The sequence below is a fragment of the Callorhinus ursinus genome, unplaced genomic scaffold, assembly GCF_003265705.2.
Source record: "Callorhinus ursinus isolate GAN/ISIS: 27379988/994484 unplaced genomic scaffold, GSC_fseal_2.0 scaffold38, whole genome shotgun sequence".
Lineage (NCBI taxonomy): Eukaryota > Metazoa > Chordata > Mammalia > Carnivora > Otariidae > Callorhinus > Callorhinus ursinus.
In genome coordinates this window covers 14755343-14780822 of record NW_027397100.1, presented here as the reverse complement: position 1 = coordinate 14780822, position 25480 = coordinate 14755343, and the positions used below count along the sequence as shown (strand labels likewise).

At 51.1% G+C, this 25480-nt stretch overlaps 1 protein-coding gene and 1 pseudogene across 3 annotated transcripts in view; one reads left to right on the top strand and one right to left on the bottom strand.

The window, feature by feature from the left end:
• Positions 1-677: 677 nt before the first annotated feature.
• Positions 678-25480, bottom strand: part of FAM110A (family with sequence similarity 110 member A) — a 118727-nt gene continuing 93924 nt past the window's right edge. Inside the window, exons 1-2 of one of the 3 annotated variants that reach the window (XM_025876764.2) lie at positions 11568-11701; positions 678-2209 (exon numbers count right to left, since the gene is read on the bottom strand). In XM_025876764.2, the coding sequence (XP_025732549.2) occupies positions 1227-2114 (888 nt within the window). In that variant the 5' untranslated portion in view covers positions 2115-2209; positions 11568-11701 and the 3' untranslated portion in view covers positions 678-1226. Of the gene's footprint in view, positions 2210-5405; positions 5455-9772; positions 10012-11567 lie in introns of those variants that run through there. The other 2 variants (XM_073880613.1, XM_073880614.1) reach the window with 2 other exon arrangements.
• On the top strand, positions 25305-25422 carry LOC112827603 (U6atac minor spliceosomal RNA; annotated as a pseudogene).

The following is a 25480-nucleotide window of genomic DNA, read 5'->3' as shown; positions in this document are numbered from 1 at the left end:
CCACCCCGGGGGTGGGCAGAGGCCACCCAGGCTTTCACTCTTTGCGTGCCCGGCCCTAGCCCCAGCTGCACTACCAGCCAAGGTGGTGTCTCCTAGCAGGGAACCTGCCTGGAGGGAGACAGGAAGGAGCTGAGACCTCAAAGCCCAGTGCCAGCCCCCTGAGGCCCAGAGACGGAGACTGGCTTATCCCAGGTCACCCAGAGTTGGAGGCAAGGCCACCTGTTTTGTGCTGACCACCCCAAGTCCCTCTTCCTCTAAGATCTCCTGCTTCCAACCCCCCGTCTACAGCCTCTGTCACCTCCAGTTCAGGGTCTGTGCTCTTTGAGCTTCCTGCCCCCTTGGGAACTGGGCAGCGATGGGAAGGATCCATGCAGCCATCAGCTTTTCCCCTGCAAGCTCCCCTTCCTGATGCAGGGGAAAGACCTCAGTACCGGCTCTATCCAGATTCACTCTGTGGCCAGACCCAGTTTCCTCCTCTATGAAGGACACCTGCAGGCCAGCCGGGGGGGTTATGAGAATCCCCTCTCAGGTCTCAAGTCTCAGGCTGGGCCAAACACTGACCTCATGCCCCTCTCCCAGATCCTGGGATGAACAATTATGGAGTTCTGAAAGCCCCACCCTAAGATGTCTCCCTCCCCTTCCCCTTGTGAACACAGAAGAGTCTGATGACCCAACCCTCGAAAAACAAGCATTTGTGTTTATTAACCAAAGGGAGGGAAGTCAGAGCAGTTCAGACTCCCACCAGTCCCTCCTGTAGTCTACCCACCTAGGCCAGGCTGCCAAGGCCCTGCCTCCACCCAGAGCAAGTTCCCAGGGAACCAGGACCCACTGGGAAAGGAAGAGGAAGTCAGCAAAGGTTAGAGGCCAAGGAAGAAGGAAACAGAACCACTAGGTAGGCCTAGTGAGATCCTCTGGCCCCTCACTCTCAGTGGAGAAGGCTAAGGGCCCCAAATCCAAACCCACGAGAAGAACCAGGCAGGACTCATGTCAAAACCCCTACACGTGAGGGGTAGTGGGTGGCCCAAGGTCAAAAGGCAACTCTCTCCAGGGTCAGTTCTTGCCAGACGGATGCTGGTCCAGCCTCTGAGCCTCTGCCTCCATACCAAGTTCACACAAGGCAGCAGCCTCGGGTCTGCCCCAAGCCAGGGGATGGATGCAGAAGAGGTCAAGGGGCCAGTTGCCTCTCTCAGATCTGTCCTGTGGCAAATGCCGAGTCCAGCGGAGGCCTAGCCCTCAGCTGCTGGGGCATCCCGCGCCTGCCGCAACCCGTACAGCCACTTGATCACACGGGCGTTGCGCTCCACCACCGACACACCATAGGGGACGCGCTCCCGGGCCCGCTCCTCAACAGTGGCAGAGCTGCGGCGCGAGCAGTCCCCCTCAGAGCTGCCGGGCCCAGCACTGGGCCCGGCCAGTGAGACGATGTCTGAGCTGGCCCGAGCCAGGTGGGCCACACCCAACCCCCGGGCCTCCTCCGGGTCCAGGCCGCAGAAGTTAAAAAATCGCTCCAGGTCAGCTGCTGCTCTGGAGAAGCGCTCACTCAAATCTGACTTGGAGCGCTGCAAACCTGGGGGCCGGGCTGGGCTGGATGCGGTGGCAGTGCCTGGCGATGGGCAGGGCCGGGCAGGTGAGGTGGGCAGGGGACGGACATCCACTCGGCGGACAGCAGCCGTACTGGGTGGCGGGCGTGGAGGGGTGGCTGGGGGCACCTGGTGGGCTCCTTCGGTCCGTCCAGGGGTACGGCTGGCCTCGGCAGGGGACGCAGGACTATCACACAAGTCTATGAGGCTGCTAAGGATGTCCAGGTCCAGCTGGGGCCGGCGGCCAGGGCCAGGCAGGGCTCGGCGGCTAGGTGTGAGCACTGTGCGACGAGTCCCAGGGCTGAAGAGTGGCTGTTTGGACAGCAGGGGCTGCACAGGTTCCTGGCGGGTGTTGGCCACATGCAGGCTCTTGACGTACTTGGCCTTGTCCGCCTCCAGGCGCTCCACAGCACTAGGTTTCCGGGCTCCACCATCTGCTGGCCTCCGTAGCAGGTAGCCGGGGACTTTGGTCCGCAGGCGGAAAGGTAAGGCAGAGGTGTCCCGGGCTCCCGGAGTCAGTGTGTCCACAGGCATGGCTGTTACATACCCCAAGGGCTTCGGTCTGAGGAGACCGGAGAAACGAGGAGACAGATCCAGGCAGAAAGTTGGCAGCTGGATGCTGGCAACGGCTACAGGGGAGGAAAGAAAAGAGGCTGAACTCGCTCAGACAAAGGCTCAGCCAAGACTGAAAGGGGCTGAAGACGCCTTTCCTATTAAAAGGTAATAGCCACGCCCCTGGTTCAAAGGGAGCCAATCAGCAGACAGAAGGCCACCACTGTTGGGCCTGTGACTCCACCCACACCCCGCCTCCTTCTCAGAGGACCAGGCCCAGCTGCGGCAGAGAGAAAATAAAAAAGTGCCAAAGACGTGAGCAGCCCGGGCAGAAAAGACAGGGCAAGGCACGCTTTAAAGGAAGCAAAGTGGGCTCCAGGCCATATGCTGGGCACCAGCCAGCTTAACCTCAATGGGTCCCCTTAACAGCTCTATTTTGCAGATAGGGAGCTCAACGATTAAGCCAACCCACCAAGTTAGTGGCTCTGCCCCCTTACTTCCAAGGGGGGAGGTGCTGGTGCACCTGGTGACCCAGGGAAAGGGCTCCAACCCCACACGCTACCTGGACTGTCCCCAGAGAACCTGCTACCACCTCCCACCCTTACCCACCCAGGCAGGAAGCTGTCCAGTGCTATTCACCCGTCTAGACATGCCAGGCCCCAGGCATAGCAGTAAAGCTGGTGGAGGAGGAGTGTAGAAAATCTCCAGCCCCCACTCCAGTGAAGTCCAGACACTCATCAGCTTCCAGTATGGGACTTCAATGCCAGGCCCACAATGATCCAAGGATGCCTGTCAGCTAGAAATGTCAGCCCTGAGCTATGCTGTTCCAAGAGAAGCCAGAAAAGCCCACAATCACACAACCCTGCTTGAGAGCATCCAGCAGACCCTGGATCTGCCAACAGCCAGAGGATGGGCATCCATAGACAAGGGGGCCCACACCCAGGTGCACAAGTGTCCACAGGATCACCTAAGCATCAGGCCAGCCCTGATCCTTTTTCCAAGAAAGGGCTAAAGACACAAAGTGTCCCCAGCCAACTCTCCCAGGGATGGGCCAGAAGAAAACCTACCGACCAAGTCCTGAAACTTCTCTTCTGTAAAATGAGAGAGGAGGACTTGATCTAGGTAAAGTCCTTGTCATCTACACCTGTGTTGTCTAATTTAATGGCCACTAGCCACATATGGGTACTCAACTTAGCTTTAAATTAAATGAAAACTTACACTTCAGTTCCTCAATCACACTAGCCACATTTCAAGTGCTCAACAGCCACTATACTGGTCACTAGAGCAGACAGTGCAGATCAGAGATGTCCATCCATAGCCGAAAGCTATACTGGACAGTCCCACGTGGTCACCCAGAATGACAGGAGGAGAGTCTGCATCGGGGTAGGAAGGCAGGGATCCCTACTGTGTGCTAGACATTTGACACCATCCTCTTCTGGAATCCTCCAACAAGCCTGTGAGAAGGGTCACTGTCATCTCATTTTATAGTTGGAGAAACTGAAACTAGAGAAGTGACCATCCTAGGTCCCAGAGCTGATAAATAAGACACAAATTCCTATGAGGCCTAATTCACTCATCTATTATGTTTATGTCATTTTACACTCTGTTCTTCTGATTCCCCTAAAATATCGGCTCCATGAAGGCAGGGAGTTTGTCGGTTTTGCTCACTGAATCTGTTTTGGGACATTGCTTTCGACACATAATAGGTATTCAATAAACTGTTATTGAATTAGAGTGTCCATGGGGGCGAAATGTGAACAGAAAGACCTTGGATAAACCAGAGAGAGACACATTCAACCCACTGCAGACATATGGGTCCAAGGTGGTAGGTTATGGAATGTGTTAGGAAGCTGGAAATCCAGATGGGCATGAACACTCTAGATTCTTAAATCTCAGCATATCCGCCAATAATAATTTTTAAAACATGCATGGATGGAGCAAACAAACACGTCTGCAAACAGATCTGCTCTCCCCACTTCAATCTAGCCCCCAGTCTGAGAACTCTGCAGGGGCAGCAATGGCAAGTTAAGAGAACCTTGGGAGCTGTCAGCCCAGAGCCAGAGCTGTTCCCAAGGTAGAAGAGATGGAGTAGATGGGAAAGTAAGGCTGCCCCACTGGGACGACCCCCAGGAGACCTGAGGCAAGAAGGGTCTGACAGGAAAGGCAGCCCTGCTGAGCCCTGCCGAGGTAACTAGACTCTGCCCCACCCCTGGGGCCTCCGCCTACCAAACCAGTCCAACCCGTTGGCGGCGGCGATTCCCTCCCGGGCACCATCCGGGGAAACAGAGGGAAGGAGGTCAGATGGGCAGGGCCAGGGCAGAAACCCCGCGCCCTCGGACCGACCTGCTGGCCACAGGGGCTCCCCCCGCGGCCCGGACACACACAAGGAGCCAAACCCGGCTTGGGGGCCGCTGGCCAGCTCGCCCACCTGCCCGCTGTGCGCCTCGCTCCAGCAGCTGCGCCTCTTACACACTCGGGTTCCTTATCTGAAATGCGGTTAAAAATAGACCTGAGCCTCCAGGTCTCCTGGAGGATGGATAGATAAAACAGGTCGAGGACTTTCGCAGCACCTGACCAAAAGGCTGCGCTCCAAGAACTGGGCTCTGGGTTTTTATCATGACTCTGACGACCCAACTCCCAGATCGCGCCCACCCCCACCCCGGCGGGGTCTCTAAGCACGCTCAGGACCGCCGGAGTCGGAGCCGCAGACAAAGGAGGCACGTGATAGAAGCTAATCCTAAACTGATCTGATGAGCCCCATTTCACAGGTGGGCAAACGGAGGTGTGGAGGCTCCTGCGAGTTAAAGCCGGGGTCCCAGTCCCCGGGTGGGACTCGTCCTCTCTGAGGCCTCCTCTCATCGCCAACGCCCCACCCACGTATTTCAAACGCTACCCACAAATGGCCCCCAGAGCGGCAACCGTGAGCCTTTCTCCTTGTCACCATACGCCCCTTCCCACCTGCTTCCCTGGAGACAGCCTTAGGGGTTGGGGGAGCTCAGATGCTCGCTCTGGCTTCTGCCCTAACCCCCTTCGGGGCAATCTTGAAGACTCCCAGCGGCGGAGGAGGCCGCGAGCCCGCCGGCGCGCTGTGTGACTCTGGCCGCTCGCCGCCCCTCTCTGAGCCGGGGTCGACCTGGCTCTTAAGCTGGGGGGCTGACGGCAGGATTCTTCCGGACGGGAAGGCGGGCCCCTGCCCTGTCCCCGCCTTCCCGAGAAGGGAGGGCTGGCCGGGCAGCCCCCTACCCTGGCCCGGCGCCACCCGCCCGCACATACCTGGCTGCGCGCGCGCCGCTACAGATCGCTCCTCCGGCCCGGCCCACCTGGAGCTCAGGTAACACGCGTTTGCGCAACTTCCGGCGCCCGGCCCCCGGCAGGTGAACCCGCCGGCCCAGGTATTACCCGAAAGGGAAGAACGAAAGCCGGGCAGGGGCGGGAACCTGAGCCCTGGCGCGCCGGCAGTGGGCTCGCCTCGGCGCGGAGACCTGGTCGCAGCCGCCCGACCTACCCCAGGAAGGGGTCCCGCGAGCCGGGGCCGCCCACCTCACAGCCGCACCGGCCACACCCGCAGTTCCCGCGGCCTGCAAGGGCACCCTTGGAGATGGCAAAACCGAGGCCCCCTCCCCCACAGCCGCAATGCCCGCGTTAATGTCGACTGTGCCAGGCACGAGAAAGTGCGGTTCCTGGTTTTAATTAACCCATTTTAATCTTCCCAACAACCCCTATGAGGTAAACTCTATTATTATCCGCATTTGACTAATGGAATCCTGAGGCTGAGACAGGCTGAGCCAGTTGCCCAAAGTCACCCTGAGGAGTCCGATCTGGGCACTTTCCCTCTAGACCAAGCCTGAGTGCCACCCTTTCTACCTGTGTGTCCCTGAGCACGTTGCTGGACCCCTCTGGCCCTCCATTCTGCCAAGTGATAAGAGTCTCACCTTCCAGGCCAGGTCAGTGTGAGTTCTTACCGTCTGAGAGTGCCTACAGAAACCCTGTGCAAGCTGTGAACATTTCGTAAAAACGGCAACAACAGTAGTAAGAATAACTGGAATTTTGGAGTTCTAGGCACTGTATTTATATAAGTCTCTGGACGTCCCCGCCCCCCATAGGGGAGGAACTATTTAATCCCCATTTTACAGATGAGAAGACTGCAACACTGCAGGAAGGAATCCTTGGGAGGGACATGATTGTCTCCTCTGCCAACCCAAGCCCTATCATGTCACTTCAGGTGGCACACTTGATTAGGCGTTTCCATTGGGATCCTGAGGCCCAGAGAAGGAAGTGCCCACTAGCGTCGGGTCTGAGCCCAGGGGAAGCCAAAGAGGGCCCAGGTGCATGTCTGTGCCCAGTGGGGGCTGCACCCAGATTGGGATGGAGGGCTATGAGGGGACAGGAAGTGACTCAGAAAACAACTCTCCTCCCCCTGGGAGTGAGTCAGCTCTGAGGCCTCCTCCAGGCCCTGGAGCCTGATTTTAGGGGAATGAGGGAGGCCAGCCTAAAGACCATCCTTCCCCACAGTGTCCTGCTGGGTCCCTCTGCCTGGCCCTCTACTGAGGCAACAATGGGGGGGGGGGCAGGGGAGAAGATGGGGGGAGGGCTCAGTTAGGCAATAATAGTAGTAAAAGCAGGAAACAATAACATTTTCATAATATAACAGGGAAGAAATGTTCTAAGTGCTTTCTCTGTACTTGTCACTGTTCTAAGCTCTTTATATATGTTGACTCACTGAATCCTCACACTCACCCTGAGGTACTCCTATTACGCTCAGTTGACAGTTGAGAAAACTGAGGCACAGAGAGGTGGGGCCCCTTGCCAGAGGTCACGTAGCTGGTAAATGGCAGAGCCAGGATGTGAACCCAGGAACCACTCACCAAAAGACTCTCTAGCCTCCCTCTCTGGGCCCCAGAGGGAGAAACCACCTTAGGAAGCATTCCTGGCTGTGGGCTGCGGTCTCAGATTCCTCAGCTGTAAAATGGGAGCAAGATGGCAATATTTTCCCAACAGAAATTAGATCTCTTATGGCTCCAGATCACCTTAGAATAAGTCCCAAACTCTCCACTTGGTCCTCAGGCCTTCCAGGATCCAGTCCCTGCCCTCCACTCCCACCTCATCTCCAGGCTTTTCTGCCCCAGCCACAAAGCCCTCCCTGCTGTTCCTGAACATTCCAAGGTCTTTCCTGCCTCAGGGCCTTTGTACCATCTGTTCTCTGCTTAGAACCTCTTAGCGCACCTCCTTCAGGTCTCACCTCCTCAGAGAGGCCTCCCTGACTACCCTGAGGCTCCTGCCAACTCTCTCACCTGGTTGTTCCCTTCCACACATTCATCCCACGCTGTCATTTTAGATATTCACTTATCAATCACTCGTTTCCTATTTCTTTATTTTCATCCTCCAGGGACCAAGCACACAGGTGTGTGCAGGGCACACCAATGACTAAGTGCCAGGACTGGAACCCAGGCCACCTCAAAGACCAAGGCCCTTCAGCACCAAGCCTCCTCCCAACCCCCAGTCCCACCCCAGGGGTTCTCCCTCCTCTCTCTCCACTCCCCTCCAGCCTCAAGTCACCCCTAGATGAGCCATTTTTTCCCTGGAGACATCACGTCCACATCTTTGCACATGAGGGGTCTGCTCCTACAGTGCCCTTCCCCACTCCAGCCTCACAGCCACCTCTGAAGCATGGACTCTGGGACCAGCCTACTGGGGTTCAAATCCAGCTCTGCCCGTGATTAGCTATGAGACCTTGGGTAAGATAGTCAACTTTTGCAGGCCTCGGTTTCCCCAACTGTAAAACAGGACCTGTAACAGTGCCTCTCTCCCAGCCTGTGCGTGACAAATGCCACCAGAATGTGACTCTGAGGTGCCCAGCTCCTGGGTGAGGACTTCACCACCCAGAATGTTGACCCACTTCTCTCAGAGTTTACAAATCTAAGCACGCAGGGCCACTTCAACACACGTTTCTTCAAAAAAAGTGTACAAATGGCCAATAGGCACATGGAGAGATGCTCAGCGTCATGCGTCATTAGGGACACATAAATCCAAACCACGGTGAGATAACATGTCACATCCATCAAGATAACCAATATCACAATAAGCAAGCGAGGAAAAAAAAAAACCAAAAACCACAAAAAAAGAAAAATCAAGTGTTGGTGAGGATATGAAGAAACTGGAACCCTTGTGCCCTGTGGGTGGGAATATAAGGTAGCGCGGCCACGGTGGAAACAGTATAGCACTTAGGAAAAATTTAAAAGGCATTACCATAGGACCCAGCAACCCTACTCGTGGGTATATACACAAAAGAACTGAAACCAAGGACTTGAACAGATATCGTACCCCAATGTTCATAGTAGTATTATTCACGATAGCCCAAAGGTGGAAGCAACCAAGTGTCCATAGACAGATGGACAGATGAACAGAGGATGGAATATTATTTAGCCTTTATCAGCAAGGAGGTTCTGGCACCTGGCACAATACGGGTGAACCTTGAAAACATTACACTAAATGAAATAAGTCAGACGCAGAAGGATAAATATTGAGAAAAAAAGGGCAAATATTATATGATTTCATTTACATGAGGTACCCAGAGCAGTCAAATCCACAGAGACAGAAAGTAGAAAGGTGCTTTCCAGGGACTGGGGGGAAGAGAAAATGGGGAGCTGGTGTTTAATGGGTACAGAGTTCCCATTTAGGAAGATGAAGAAGTTCTGGAGGTGGATGGTGGTGAGGTTTGTGTACAGTGTAAATATACTTCATGCCACTGAACTCTACCTTACAAATGGATAAAATGCTCAATTTTACGTTGTATATATTTTTCCAAAAAAAAGAAAAAGAGAGTCCAGAGTCTGGAGTCAGAACCCCCAGATTCGCATTCCTGCTCTGGATGACCTGGTCCAAGTTGCTAAACCTCTCTTGCATTCGGTTTCCCTTTGTAAGGTGGAAAAAATAGCAGCGGTAACTACCTGACATCATAGAATTGAGGGAATTAAATGAGTGCATGCTTATAAAGTAACTTGGCACACAGTAAGTGCTCAGGAGGTGTTAGTGATTGTTTATTCTTCGCTGAGGGGGCAAGAGGTGTGGTTTCGGTGTTTAGAATTTTCATGACATTCTGTACCCCCACCCCACCCCTTCTTTCCACCTGTTTCTCTCTTTCTGTTCAGTAGAAGCCAGGCCCTGACTTGGGTGGAGACAGGGAGGCCCTCACCTGCCCCAGAGGAGGATCAGGAAGGCTCCAGGCAGCAGGGGGGGCCAGCCAATAGGGCAGCCCAGCTCGATTTCAGCCCAGCTGTCCGGGTCAGAGACACCCAGCTGGGCATCCTCCAGGGCCACGCCAGGCCCCATGCTATTTCTGGAGTCTCCCCAGACACTCATGCCCTGGATTGCCTGCGGTCAGCCTTGCCCAGGGCACCCCTGCACACATCTCAGTGGGCTGAAGGAGGGCTGTGGGCACAGGCGCCTGAAGCACTGGTCTCCTATCAGCCAATGGACAGCCCGATTCCGCCAACCCAATTATCTGTGCCTCGGTTTGTACCTGAAGTTGCAAAATGAGGACAGAGGGACTTGCAGTGGAGACACAGAGAGACCGCATGCATCGCCTCAGGGAAGGGCCCGGCTCACAGGGATGGGGAAGGTGGAGGTTGGGGCGGACTCACCGGCAAGTTCACTTCCTGTCCCGGACTGCCTTCTTCCCAGGCCTGAGCTCACCATCTGATCTTGGCCCGGAGATGTGAAGAAACTTGCCCAAAGTCACATGGCAAGCCAAGGACAGATCACAGACAAGGCAGTGGTCTTATGACTAAATATATAATCTGTAATGATTTACATATATATAATTTTTGAACCAGGTGCTATATGCCTGTGACTCAAAATTCAAAAACTAGAAAGAGAATGAAGTAAAAATAAACTCCTTCCCACTCCTGTCCCCAGCCACCCAGTTGCCCTCCCTGCGGGCGCCACTATAACCAGCCAATTGTGTGTCCTTCTGGGGAGATTTTAGGCAGATACAAGGAATAATGGGCATAAATTCTTTCTATTTTTTTACAAGTATGGCAACACGTGTGTACTGTTTTCACCTTGCTTTTTACTCAATAAAATACATGTTGTTTCAATAATGTTAATATATTATTAATTCTAATGTTATTAATATACTTAATAATATAGGTTGTTCAATAATATACGTGGAGGCACATCAGTACATAAAGAGCTGTCAGCCCCTGCTGATGACCACTTAGTGTACGTCCAGACCTGCCCTATTACAAACCACCCTGCGACGTCACTGCACCTACATCGTGTTGCCAAGAAGTGAGACAGCTGGGCTGGGGACGTGCTTGTGATCGTGACAGAGACACTGTATTGTGTTCCACAGAGGCTATGTGAGTTGATCTCCACCAGCAGAACACACAGCAAATAGTGAAGAACTGTCAACCACCTGCGTGGCCCAGTCGGTTGAGCAACTGAGTCTTGGTTTCTGCTCAGGTCATGATCTCACGGTCCTGGGATCGCACCCCCTTCCCCGGGGTTGGGCTCCCCTCTCCCTCTGCCCCTCCTCCTATCACATTCCAGTTGAGGAAGATAATCAACTCCCTAATAAGTGAAATACATAGGACATCAGATGGGTAAATGCCAGCGGGAGAAACAAAATAGACAAGGGGGAGGGCAGGGCATATGAAGTCAATAAATATTTGTTGAAAGAATAAATGAAAGGCTTATTTTCTTTCTGAGTTCCCAGAGCATCCCCAGAAGGCAGGGCCTGGTCTAGGTCAGATGCTCCAGCCGGAGGGGTTGCGCCCCATCCTCAACTCCAAAGTCTCTGATGACACTTAGTGGCTTCAGGTTGAGTGGCTGCCTCTACCCATTCCCCCAACCTGGGGCAGATTCCCAAGAATCTAAAAGCGGCTCCAAGGGCCAGAGCACCTGCTGCCCACCTAGCATCTAGCCCATTAATGTCCGTCCTGCCAGATTCCCCCAGAGCAGCCCTCTGAGAGAGACAGCACTGCTGTCAGGACCCCGTGGGCAGAAGGACCCCAAACGAGCCTGAGTCCAACCTGTGGCGTTCTGGAGAAGAGAAGACAGCTGCCCAGAAGGGGCACCCAGAGGACGGTGCGGGAGCGCGGCCGGAGGGAAATGATCCAGCCAGGGCTCCTGGGCTTAGCACCCTTGCGTCTAAGAGGCTGAGAAGCTGGCCACCAGTTGCGTGTCTGGGCCTCTCAAGACAAATCTAGATCTACCCAGAGACTTCGAGGTGGAGCTGAAAGACCTGAATTGGATTCTCCGGCAGACCTCGCTGGGCTAGGACACTTGCCTCTCCGCCCCTCAGCGTTCTCCTCAGTGAAATGGGGTACCACCGCCTCCCCGCACGTAGGACGCGGGGAGGACGCCTACAGAAGGCGCTCGGTGAACGGAGCTCCCCAGACCCGGGCTCGCGCCCCAGACCACCCGCCCCCTCACCTGGAGCCCGCGCTAGGCGAGTCCTGGCTCCTCCGGTGCGGGTCTTGGAGAGGCTGACAGCTCGGACCCGGGCTGGGAATGGCCGCGCCCAACGCGGCTCGGAACTGCTGGGGACCCGCAGGGGCCTCTTCGGAGCTCCTGTGCGCACCCGAGATGGACGGGGCCACCTGACTGTCCCAAGGCCCCCACCAGAGCGGAGGTCCCAGGGGCGCAGAGGAAGGGGAAGTGAGCTCGTCGCTTCCCCCCCCCCCCCCGTCGCCGGAATGGTTTGCCCCGGACATCCTGATTGGTTCCTCGCTTCCGTTCGAACGCCGCGCCGCCCGGGTTGCCAGGCGACCGCTTAGCTTCTGCCCAGCTAGTGAGCGCCCCGCCCCGGCGCCCAGCTCAGCCCCCGCTCAGCCCCGCTGGCCTGTTCTTCCCGCGCCGCCGCAGCTCAGGAGCCTAGGTTTTTCCCTTGACCAGGACTTTCTCTGGTCCCCAACAGGATGACTCACCATTTAGGGTCCCCAGCTAGTTTCCAGTTCCGACTCTGCAGCTCGCTGTATGAGCCCGGGCTAGCCCCTTTCCCTCTCTCTTCCTCTAACTGAACAGTGGGAAATTGTAAAATGTGCATACCCAGCAGTCCTGAACTTTACTAAGGAAATGACCAAAGATATGAACAAAGATTAATATAGCCCAGCGTTATTTACCATCGAAAGATAATGGAAATAACTCCAATGCTCAGCAAAAGAAGATTGGTTATATAAATCCATCCTGAGGAAGAGCTAAGTTTATTGAGCTTTTTACATGCCAGGTAGCTTCACATGACATAACTCTTGTCACTGCTCATGGCATAACTCTTTGAGATAGGTACATTTAATTATCCCCACTTCCTGATGAGAAATGTTATGCAGTCATTAAAAATGATGTAGTTAAAGATATTTAAAGTATGAGGAAAATGTAAAGAACGCTTTTTAAAAGTATGTTTCAAAGCATTATGTACACACAACTATGTATTAAATGCATAATTGTAACTTCAATGTATTTGTGTATAACCATTTATAATAGCAGTTCATTTCTTTTCTGTGCTTTTGTGGATTTTCCAATTTCCAACACTTAAATATGTCAAGAAAAAAAAAAACACAGTTTTAAAAAGGATCAGAATAAGTTAACTCTAAGTACCCTTTGAGATGAGGAAATTTCATAGCTATGAGTCACTGTTTGGGCCTAGGGCATTGTTGAATTTGGAGTCAACCTCTGTTTTCTAATCCAGATGGTGACTTTCATTCTTTGATTGGATTGTCAATGATTGAGCACTTACTATATACATACCTTGGTCCGGTGTGGGAGAGGGACTAATAACATATCAACAGCTAACAATGATTGCACGTTCCGGCATGGGCACCAATCAAATCAGAGTAGATACCGTCATAAACAGGGAGTCTGACTATATCCGTGAGGACCAGCGAAGTATCAGATGTGGCGCTAACTGTGCCCTCTGCTAGACCAGGCTTCTCAAGACTTTACATGTATTTTCTCACTTGACTTCATTACTATGTGGGGGGAGAGATTCTATTATTATTCTCATTTTATGAATGAAAACACTAAGGTTTGTCAGGATGCAGCAGGAGTCCTCTGGGCCGTTCTGTTATGTTGCTCTGTATGCCCCCTGTTGGCAGGAGCAGTGAGGACAAGGCAAAAAGGATCCTGTGATGGTAAAAGACACAGAGAAAACTGAGCAGGGGCAGATCCAGACGGTGCACTTCCTCAGGCTTACACAATTTAGGGAGATTTGTTTAAGAAAAGAACTACAAAATGACAAATATAATATTAGGTAATAAAGTGTTATCTGGCTAGAAAGATAAAAGAAACCTCAACAAATGGCAAATTCCACAAATATTGCAAAATCCAGAAAAACAACATTATTTCTGTGAATTCAATAATTGGCATACCTCCATAATAATTTTCACAGACAAGCTTGTTCTGGCTCGATGTATACATTTCATACCTCTCCTCTACCACAGACTGGCAGCACTGGGCACTGTAAAGCCATTCATACTTCTATACTGAGATATGACCTCTGACCCTGCACTTTCATGTGACAGTGTGAGTAGTGGCTGATGTCACAACCCACGTCAGTGTGCTAGGTAGGAGTATTCCTGGAAGTCATCACCAGTTGGTAATAACTTTTCACAAAAGTGACTGGAAACGACGTAAATAAAACCACTAAACCCACACTAAATGTCAAGGTCCCCTTAGCCAAACCCCCCAAATGCTCATACCCACTCCAACATCATCTGAGATGAGGCAACGTTGGAATGGAAGGAGATGGTGGTTTTAACAGAGTAAGGTTTAAATACAGAAGCATATGACCCTGAGAGCATACTGCTAGGGAGCGGGCCAGACCTTAGCTTCCCTGTCATTAAAATGGGAATGACAACAGTGGTGTCATGGTTGGATTCTTCTCTGAGATGTACAACTTTAATCAGGGGTTGGGAGATATTTGAGATGCTTGGATAAAGGTCCTGCTGACCCTTGTGTCTTCAAAACTTGCCTCTGCCCTACACGCCCTAGAGCTTAAAACAAACAGGATAATACAAAAATCCTGAGCCATATTCCCTTAGGCAGACAGAGGGCAGAGGGAACTTCCCCTGGACTCCAAATCAGGCCACATGAAGAGACCTAATTTGGGCACACTCAGATTCTAGAACTCTGAACATTTTCACAAGCCCCCAGCATATTGGCAATGCTCCCTGTCTTCGAGGATTTGCTAAGCCCCTGGTACCAGCTCACAGTGATTAAAATCCTCCCACTCCTTGCCCTCTCCCACCACGTGGGAGTGCAGAGGGAGAGCCCACAAGAATAAGAAGGTGCCAAGCTGTCATTAGAGTGCCCAGATAAAAGGGAGCTAGGCAGTCCTTATGGTCTCGTCCTGACCCAGCATGGGAGCAACAATAACATCTCGCCCCATCCGCAGGCTTGCAGCTACTTCAGTGCCCCCTCCAGCACCCTGACCTTGGCAATGTTTTTTCCACTCAACTCGAAACTGAGATGAAATTAGCCTCAGATACTAGCTCCCTATCTTCTGTGCCCCACCCCACCCCACCCCCCATGGCTGTATTTTGTTTTGACAGGTGGAACCTGGCCCTCTGGAGGCCTTGAGGTGGTTTGAGAGGCAGGCACTGGGGTGAACTAGAGACCAAGGGCAGTTCCTGGGTGTGAACTCTCTGGTCCCAGGGGAGGCAGCCTGTCAAGCCTTCAGGTGAGGCCTCATGAGAGGTTCTGAGACAGAACTGCCAAGCTAAGCCCCTCCTCGGTTCTTATCCAACAGAAACTGTAAGAGAGATGGGGGGTGGGGGGGAAAGGGTTATTGTTGTCTGAAGCCACCAAGTTTTGTGATGATTTGTTACTCAGCAGTAGATAATACCTAGGGACTTTTGCAAATCCCAATGTCCAGGTTGCAGCTACATCTGAACCTCTGGGAGAGGGATGCAGGCATCAGGTTCCCACGTGCAGCCAAGGTCAAAACCCCGTGGGGGGCATGGGCCTCCTATCAGCTTCTAGCTCAGGAAACTCACACTGGTGAGGCATCTCTCATCTGGGCTCCCCTGGGCCAAACTGGCCTGTGGCTGGCACGTCCGCTGACCTCACAGTCTGCAGACTTCGTATCAGGTAAGTAAATGTGGTGATAGCACCCATCTGGCCTCCTGGACAGTCGCACGGTGTGCCACCTGAGGCAGGGCGCAGGGAGCAGAAACATAGGGCTCTCCAGCGGGGCTGTTATCACTGAGCTACTGCTTGGGCTGGGCATTCCTCTGCCTCTCATTTTCTGAGCCTTGGCTTTCTGCCTGACAATTAGGAGACAGCAGCCTCCAGTTTGGAGAGAGCACTGTGCAAGTTGCACTCACCCCTGCAGACCTCCCCCCTTCACCTCCTCTTGGTTGGTTTCAGGATGTGTTTACTCATTCAACAAATATTTTCTGAGCCCATGGTCTGTGTCAATTATTAGGAAGAGAGAGTCACATTCTGGTGAGGGAAACAGAACAATAGGGGAGTAACTGAATCAACAAGTGAGACATGTTATAAATAAAAATAAAGCAGAGTAAGGCGATGGGCGTGATGGAAAGGAGGCTGCTTTATGGTCAGGGAGGCTTCTCTGAGGTGAGGCCTGAAGCATAAAAAAGAGGCAGGGGTGGGCTCAGTTGCCTAAGCAGCCGATTCTTGATTTCAGTTCAAGTCAAGAGATGTGTTGGGTTCCTGTTGGGCATGGAGCCTGCTTGAGATTCTCTCTCTCCCTCTACCTCTGCTCACCCCTCTTAAAAAAAAAAAGAGAGAAGGGGAGAATAAAAAAAAAGAGACAGCCATGTGGAAATCTAGAGAAAGGCTGAGAGGGAAAACGTGTGCAAAGGTCCTGGGGCGAGAATGGGTTTGGTATATTTGAGCCAAAAGGCCAATGGCTAGAATGAATGGACAGGAAAAGACTGATGTGAAATTGCTCTAGGCCACAGGGAGGCGTTTAGAATTTAAAGATACAAAGCAGCAGTTCAAGACCAAGATCAGGAATTCTGGGGTCAGCCAGTCAGGGTTCCAATCCCACTCCTACCACCCAGCTGCTGCCAGACTTGAAAGTTCCTTAAACGCTGGACTTTCGGCCGCTTTGTCTTTAATGGACATAACTGCACCTGCATTGGAAGGAGTTACCTTGAGTCAGTCCCCAAGATGATGCCCGCAAAACCCTTAGCTCTCCACTTCCAAACCCTCCAGCCCCGGGAGCAGGGACAAATTTCAAATCTGAATAGCCCAGAATTTTTTAATCCTGAGGTCGTCAAATCCTTAGAATCCCCACAATCTAAAACTCCAGATGCCCACCACACTCTGCTCTTAGACCATGTAAGTAAAATGGTCTTCCGGTCATCACCCAACGTGGCAAGAGGTGGTGGCTTTCACAGAGCGAGCTTAGATCAAACCAAGCGTTTCCCAAAGTGGGAGATGAGGCATGACAGTTGTAAATTATATGCATCAAATAAATCCTTTAGGGCAGCGATGTCTACCAAGACTCTCCGTGAGGATGAAATGTTCTGTGTTTGCCCGGTAGAGTGGCCACTAGCTGTTTGAAATGTGACTCATACCCTGAATTTTAAATTTTATTGAGTTTGAATTAATTTAAACCGCTTTTTGCCACACAAGGCCAGTGGCTCTTGTAAGTGCAGTTCCCGAGTGAGAGTTGTCTTCTCTTCGAGGCTTTCATTTTTTCTAGCCTTAGTTTGCTGTTCCTCGGTTAGTTAGCCTCTCCTTATACACACTAATTTTCCCCACGAGAGGGGCCCAGACTCAGAGCCAAACTGGAATTCTTATTTGTTTCTTTATAAAAACTTGTCTTGTTAAAGGAAATTTAAAGAAAACAAAATTCACCAACTTCAAGGGTCCACTTCCCTGATTTTTGACAAATGTATACACTTGCCCCCGCAACAGGGGAGACATTTCCAGCACCCGGGACACTTCCCACCCCTCACTCTGATGGCCACTCATCTGCCTTCTTTCTCGACAGTTTTGTCTTTTCTGCAATATCATATAAATGTGTCGGGCTTCTTTCACTTGAAGCAAGACTAGAATTTAATCACATCGTCCTAGTCCCATTCTGTTATTTTTTCTCCCCAGAATTTTTCTAATGATGGCAAGTGATACTGAATTTCCACTCACAGAGATAGTATGAAATGTCTTTTCAAATTAAATCCGTTTAAGCAAAGGAGTGCGTGTTCCCTTTAAAAACTTGAAGTCACTAATAGAACAGGTGGATTATGGATACAGCAGCAATTACAAGAGTGAGACACAAGTCACTCCTTTTTGGAAAAGCAACCCAATCCCACGTCTGCATGTGACACATGGGGAAACCAAGGCCCGGAGGGGGAGCGGGAGGGGAGCTGACTGGCCGGGATCACATAAGCAGGTGGCAGAAGCAGGATAAGCTAGCGCTGCCCAGAACAGATGGCAGAGGCTGCGGGGAGAGGCTTGGGTCCCCCTTAGGGTTAGGGGGCTGTCCCCTCTGCACTCTTGGGCCTGAGCTAAGGGAGCTGTCCCAGGTCAGAGGCTGAGCCTAACAGATGGGATTCTATAGGGGAAAAGGGTTCAGAGAGTGAGGGGCCTTTGTCCTCCTAGTGTCCCAACCCCAGATGGCAGGGCCAGGCCAGAGGCAGGTGGAGAAATAGGGCCCCTCCTGAACAGGAAGGTCGTAGCCTGGAGACAGAATCTTTGTCCGTCCTAACACCCAAGACCCTCCACCCAAGGGACTGGTGCAGGCCTTTCCAGCTTTCAACTTGACCCCTCCACTCCACGTGTAAATCAAATGCAAATGAGCCCCCAGCCACTGCCCAAACCCCGCCTCCCTTTCCCTCTTGTTGGGGCCCATCCCACAGGTCCAGACACCCACAGACACCAGAAGTCCCAGGCCCACAACCCAGACCCATGCTCAGCACATGCTCAGGCCCCTCACACCAGGGCTGGGCATGAGATGGGCTCAGCTGACCCATCTCTGCCTGGAGGCTGCGTCAGACCCCAGGCCACTCCTACCTTCTCTCCCCCTATCCGTCCTCCTTCTTTTAAAATATAAACCAGCATTACAAAACTACAGTAATCAAAACTGTATGGTACTGGTACAAAAACAATCAGGAACCCAGAAATAAACCCATGCATATATGGCCAAATGACATTTGACAAAGAATACTCGGTGGGGAAATCCCATTGTCTTTTCAACAAATGGTGTTGGGAAAACGGGATATTCACATGCAAAAGCATGAAATCGGGCCACTATGTTACATCACTCACAAAAATTAGCTCGAAATTGATTAGACTTAAACCTAGGACTTGAAACCATAAAACCCCTAGAAGAAAACATAGGGGGAAACTCCTTGATATTGGTCTCGGCAATGATTCTTTAGATATGGCAACAAAAGCAAAAATCAACAAGTGGGATTGCATCAAACTAAAAAGCTCCTACAAAACAAAAGAGAAAATCAACAAAATAAAAAGGCAATAGCCCAAGTGTCCATCAATAGATGAACAGATAAAGAAGAAGTGGTATATATATACAATGGAATATTATTCCGCCATAAAAAAGAAAGAAATCTTGCTGTTTCGCAACAACATGGGTGTAACTAGAGAATATAGGAGTATAATGCTAAGCGAAATAAGTCAGAGAAAGACAAATACCATATGATATCACTCGTATTCACTCCAGAATTTAAGAAACAAAACAAATGAGCAAAGGAAAAAAAAGAGAGAGAGATAAACCAAGAAACAGACTCTTAACTATAGAGAGAGAACAAACTGATGGTTATCAGAAGGGAGGTGGGTGGCGGGACGGGGAGAGAGATGATGGGGATGAAGGAGGGCGCTTGTGATGAGCCCAGGGTGATGGATGGAAGTGTCGAATCACTACACTGTGCACCTGAAACTAGTATTACACTGTATGTTAACTACACTGGAATTCAAAATAATAAAATAAAAGGCAATGTACGGAATGGGAGAAAATATTTGCAAACACGTATCTGATAAGGGGTTAATACCCAAAATATATAAAGAACTCATACAACTCAACAGCAAACAAAAACTCCAGTTAAAAAATAGGCAGAACATGTATCCTATGACCTCACTGATATGAGGAATTCCTAATCTCAGGAAACAAACTGAGGGTTGCTGGCGTGGTGGGGGTGGGAGGGATGGGGTGGCTGGGTGATGGACCCTGGGGAGGGTATGTGCTATGGTGAGCGCTGTGAATTGTGCAAGACTGTTGAATCACAGACCTGTACTTCTGAAACAAAGAATACATTATATGTTAAAAGAAGAAGAAGAAGAAGAAGAAGAAGAAGAAGAAGAAGAAGAAGAAGAAGAAGATAGCAGGAGGAGAAGAATGAAGGGGGTGGAATCGGAGGGGGAGACGAACCATGAGAGACGATGGACTCTGAGAAACAAACTGAGGGTTCTAGAGGGGAGGGGGGTAGGGGGGATGGGTTAGCCTGGTGATGGGTATTAAAGAGGGCACGTTCTGCATGGAGCACTGGGTGTTATACGCAAACAATGAATCATGGATCACTACATCAAAAACTAATGATGTAATGTATGGTGATTAACATAACATAATAATAAAAAGAATAGGCAAAGTATTTGAACAGACTTTTTTCCAAAGAAGACATACAGGTGGCCAACAAGTACATGAAAAGGTGTGCAATATCACTCATCGTCAGGGAACTGCAAATCAAAACCACAACAAGATAGCACCTCACACCTGTTGGAATGTCTATTATCAGAAAGACAAGAGAGACCAAATGCTGGCATGGATGTGGAGAAAAAGGAACCTTTGGGTGCCGCTGGTGGAATTATAAATTGGTGCATCCACTATGGAAAACAGTATGGAGGGTCCTATTCTATTAAAAATAGAACTAGCATAGGATCCAGCTATCCCACCTCTGGGTGTATGTCCGAAGAAAATGATATCAGTATCTCAAAGATATCTGCACCCCAGTGTTCATGGCAGCATTATTTACAAGAGCCAAGACATGGAAAAACCTAAGTGTCCAGCAACTAATGAATAAGTAAAGAAAATGTGAGATAGATAGATGATAGATAGATGATAGATAGATGATAGATGATCGATAGATAGATGATAGATAGATAGATGATAGATGATAGATAGATGATAGATAGATAGATGATAGATAGATAGATGATAGATAGATGATAGATAGGATGGAATAATACTCAGCTATAAAAAAAAAAGAAGAAGAAGGAAACCCTGCCATTTGCAACAACATGGACGGACTTGGAGGGCATTATGCTAAGTGAAAAAATTCAGACAGAGAAAGACCACTTGTGATTTCACTTATATGAGGAATCTTAAAAAGATTGAATTCACAGAAACGGAGTAGAATGGTGGTTGTTAGGGGCTGAGGGGAAAATGGGGAGATGTTGCTCAAAGGGTATGAACTTCCAGTCATTAAAAGAAAGAAGTCCTGGGAAGTGAAAGTACAATGTGGTGAGTACAGTTAAAAACTCTGTATTATATACTTGAAAGCTGCTGAGAGAGCAGATCTTACATGTTCTCCCCAAGGTACTATGTCTCACACACACGTAGGTAACTACGTAACTACGTAACTACGGGAGGTGGTGTTAACTAAGGTACTGGTCAAACACTGTAGGATATATACATGTATTGACTCATCGAAGGAGGCTTTGTGCCCCTTGAGCTGACACAATGTTACATGTCAGTTGTATCTCAGGAAAGCTGGGAAGAAACCAAATCAGATCCCATCCCCTTCCAGCTCACATCTTTCCATTGGCCTTCGGGGACTCAGAACAGCCCTCTTGACCTGGCCTGCCCCTGTCTCCTTTCAGACCTCCTCCCTGCACCTGCTTTCTGTCCCCCTGCCCAGCTGGTTCTCCTTTCAGAGCCTTTGCAGATGCAGTTCCAGGCCAGGAATGCCTTTCCCGAGCTCTTGCCCTGCCAGCTCCCTCTCACCCACTTCTCCACTGGGACACACTGCACCTTCTCAGCAAGTCCCTCGAACGCTCTCCCGCAGCGCCTGTCTGCCTTACACACTATGAATAACATCTGAGATTATTTTTTCTTAACGATTTTATTTATTTGACAGAGAGAGAGACAGAGCGAGAGGGAACACAGCAGGGGAAGTGGGAGAGGGAGAAGCAGGCCTCCCGCCGAGCAGGGAGCCCGATGCGGGGCTCGATCCCAGGACCCTGGGATCATGACCTGAGCCGAAGGCAGACGCTTAACGACTGAGCCCCCCAGGCGCCCTGAGATTATTTTATATACTTGTTTTCTTGTTTTGTTTGCCTGCCCCACTGACCGTCAGTTCCACAAGGGCAAGCACCTTGCCTGTATTTCCCATGCCTAGAACACCACCTGGCACCTAGTAGGGAATCAATAAATATTTGTGAGAGAAGGAAGGAAGAAGGGGAGGGTAGAAGAGAGGAAAGGAAGGAAGGACCAAATGCCCACGCTGAGAGTCCTGAAGAGGCAGACAGACTAGAGTGGGAAATGTAGTAATCATCATTTGTTCATTCAGCGAATGTACTGAGCCCCTACTATGTGCCAGGCACCGAGGCAGGGGCTGGGGACACAGTGGTGAACAAGACAAAGGCTCTCAGCTTTCCCTACCCACAGCTGCCAGGGGAGACAGAGAAGTCCCAGGGGCTACAGTTCTGAGTCATCAGGGGCAGCTGTGGGGTCCAGATGAGGGGCCCTGAACCCATGCCAGGGCTCAGGGCAGGCTTCTCGGGGAGGTGGCATCTGGGTTGAAACCTGAGAGTGAGCAGGAGGGAGCTAGCCAGCCAAGAACAGAAAGAGGTTTGAGGTGGGAAGCCGGGTCACAGAGGCCACACAGGTCCTGAAGGGGCACTTTTAGGTGGTGGGGTGGCGGGAGTCACGCAGTGGGGAGGCCCTGTCCCAGCTCCCCGCATTTTACCGACAGAAACCCAGAGACCCAAACCCAGAGAAATGCAAGGTCAGGCACACAGGCTCCCAGCTCCCTGTCCAGGGCTCTTCCCACTGCATGAGCGTGGGAATGCCAGTTTCTTCTCCAGAACCTTCTGCAGCCTTGGAAAGGGGCTACTCTCCTGTCCCACCCCCACCCCCCACCCCTGCAGGCCAGCCCTGCGTTAAATGGCACCCATCCTGACTCAGAGAAAGCGGTCCCCTTTCCGAGTTCCTTTCGAGTCTTACTCCATCAGTGAGAGAAGTCTCTGCTGCATTGCTCTCTTAACACCCCATGGTGCACATCACCCTTACAACGGAGGGTGGGCCTTGGCCCCAGCCTGGGCGCTGGGTCGGTCTGACATGCTGCGTCCATTTCCAGAGGTACCCTTCTATTTATGGCAGAAGACACTTGCTTTCATTTCACGTATCAAGTTTTCTTTCACAATAAACCCGTTGTTGGGGCGCCTGGGTGGCTCAGTCGGTTCAGCATCGGACTCTTCGTTTCCGCTCAGGTCACGGTCTCAAGGCTGTGAGATCGAGCCCTGCGAGGGGCTCTGCTCTCAGTGCAGAGTCTGCTTGAGATTCTCGCCTTTGCCCTCTGCCCCTCTCCCTTCCTCCTGCTTGTGGGCATAATCAGGCGCGCGCGCGCTCTCTCTCTCTCAAATAAATAAGTAAAATCTTTTAAAAATAAAAAATAAAAATAAATAAATAAATCCATTGTCAACTGTGAAACACATTTTGGGGACAATTGGGGAAGTCAGTTATGGACAAAATATTAGCTATCTGAGAAATATTAATATTTTGGAGTGACACAATACTCCCGTGTTACGCGGGGAAATGGACTTACTCTTTAGAGATGTTTAGGTAATGCCAGTATTTGAGGTGAAAATTCATGATATCTATAATTCACATGAAATTAAAAAGAAATAGAGGCAGCATTATGGGAAATGTTAACATTAATCCGGATGTTGGGTATGTGGTTCACAATGTTATTCTCTATTTTTCTGTGTGTCTAAAATTATTCATTGTAAAAATACATACATACATACATACATACATACATACATACATACATATTCAATGTTATTCAATGCAAGCCAGTTGACTTAAAGAAAAACATAAGAAGGAATCATGAGGGCAGGGCCTAGGTGTGGCCACAACTGTGAGCATGAAATGAGACCGGGGGGAGGCTGAGCAAGAGAGGAAGACCTTTCCAGGCCGGGCAAGCCAGGCCTGTGTGCAGGTCCCGTGCAGCCCTGCCCTGGCTGAGGCCCCTTCCGCTGGGACACCCTGATTCTCAGCCCCAGGGCTGGCCTCTGGTGTTCTGATGGGTTATAGGGGCCTTGTCGCTGGGTGCTACGCTCCCCTTCCCCAGGACACCTGCTCTCAGGTTTGGGGCCCAGCAGGAGGCCGGCAGGTGGATCCATCTGCCAGTGTCTGCACAGGGGAGGAGGCAGAAGGACACAGCCCTTTCCCATTAGCCCATTTCACCCTTAGGAACTGGGCCTACACATCTGCCCTCTCGTACTGTCTACCTCATTGGTCAGGCAGGGAAACTGAGGCCCAGGCCTGACCCAGGCCCCCCGTTTCCAGGGCCTGGACTCTTCCTGAGGACACTGGACACATAATCCTACAGAGGGAAGAGAAGAAGGCCCGATGCACCAAAAAGGTCAGAAGCTGATATCTGGCCCTCAGCAAGTCAGGGTCATAGGCGGAGGGGGCTCCTTCCACAGGCCAGGCACAAACGAGGCACCAGGACCTCCACTGTGAACAAAATAGTCACAGTCCCCCCACTGCTGAGTGGACACTGGTGGGAGATAGACACTAAGCAAGTGAATCAGGGAACACACGACACACCATCCAGGCCACTGTTGGCAAAGCTGGGGAGGCATGAGGAGGTAGAGAGTGGCAGTGACCAGGTTACCTTAATCTAGGCTCACCTCTGAAGGGGGAGATTGAGCAGACACCCGAATAAAGTGAGGGAGGGGCCAGGGAGCTACCTGGGTAAAGAGGGCACGTACAAAGGCCCTGAGGCAGAGAACAAGTTTGCCACCTCAGGGGACAGCAAGGGGGCCAGCGTGGCTGGAGTGGAGAGCGCCAGGCAGAAGGGAGGGCCATGTGGTCAAGTGTAATGGTACAGGATAGCACAGGGCCAGGTAAGTTCTGGACTGCAGAAGCGAACAGGGTTGAGAAGCTTCTGAGCTGAGCAGGACAGGCTCTGACGTGTTTCAAGGGCATCCCTTCGGCTAAGAAAGGGAGAAAGGGGAGAAAGGGCAGAAGTGGGATTGTCAGTGAAGAGACTACTGTGACAGCCAGGCAGGACATGAAGGGGCTGGCCAGCAGTGGTGACAGTGGAGGGGGACAGAGTGACCCAATTCTGGATCTGCCAAGGGGTGAGATGTGGAGTGTGGAAGGAAAAAAAAGGAGTTGGGAGGGAAGATAGCAGCTCCATTTTAGAGACCTTGCTCCTTGCCATATCCCCAGTGCATGGACCAGAGCTGATCTCACTCATTAGTTACTGGAAGGGAAAAAGCAAATAAAGGAAGAATCCCAGGCTCAGGTTCCCCCTTCAGACCAGCTTGACTTTTCTTTTCTTAGCCTGTCAAAAGGCGACCTCTGCTGGCCGATTGGAAAACTGCAAGTCCTCAGTTTGAAAGTGATCCGGGACCGGAAGAGACCCTGAAAGATCCCCAGCTGGATAAAATCAGAGACCACACCGACCCCTCACCCATTTTACTGATGAAGATACTGAGGCCCACCTAGGGTTCAGGTCTGATCTTTATCTCAAAAGCCATCCCTTCGGGTCGCCCAGCTATTGTTTTCCAGAACTGAAGGCGTTTTTCTGGGACTCCCCCATACCCTCCCATAGGATGCTAGGAGTCCATCCTAGGTATTTGTAGTTCCTAGAAAGCATCATGCTGCCTTGGCTTACATACATTCTGGGTCAAAGCACTTCCCAAATCCCCAAATTAGTCCATACCATCCCCACATACCTGGATGGGAAATCTCTACGCCTCTGGAATTTCCACCATCCTTCACTCCTGGAATCCTGCCCCTGGGCACCTGGCAGAAATCTGCCTGCAAGAATGCATTTGTCACACATAACCCCTCCCAGCCCAGTTACTCCAGCTTGAGTAAAGGACATGATTCCCCCATCTGCACCCATTCAGATGACACCACAATTTCTTCCACTTTCAACTTTTGGCATGCCCTTGAGCTGTCACTGTTCTTCACACAAGATAGAGCCAAGGAGAGGGAAGGAGGTCCCAGGTGTGTTCTGAGGAGAGGAGGGAAGGCTGTCACCTCCCTTGAGCTGCATGTAAGACCTCTCTTGGTGCAACACAAGATGGCATTTGAGTTTTCTTTTATTTCTTTTTCTTCATTTTTTTTTAGTAATTTTTAATTTTAGGCTACACAACTAACAGGGTTTAGACTCCTAGAAAATTAA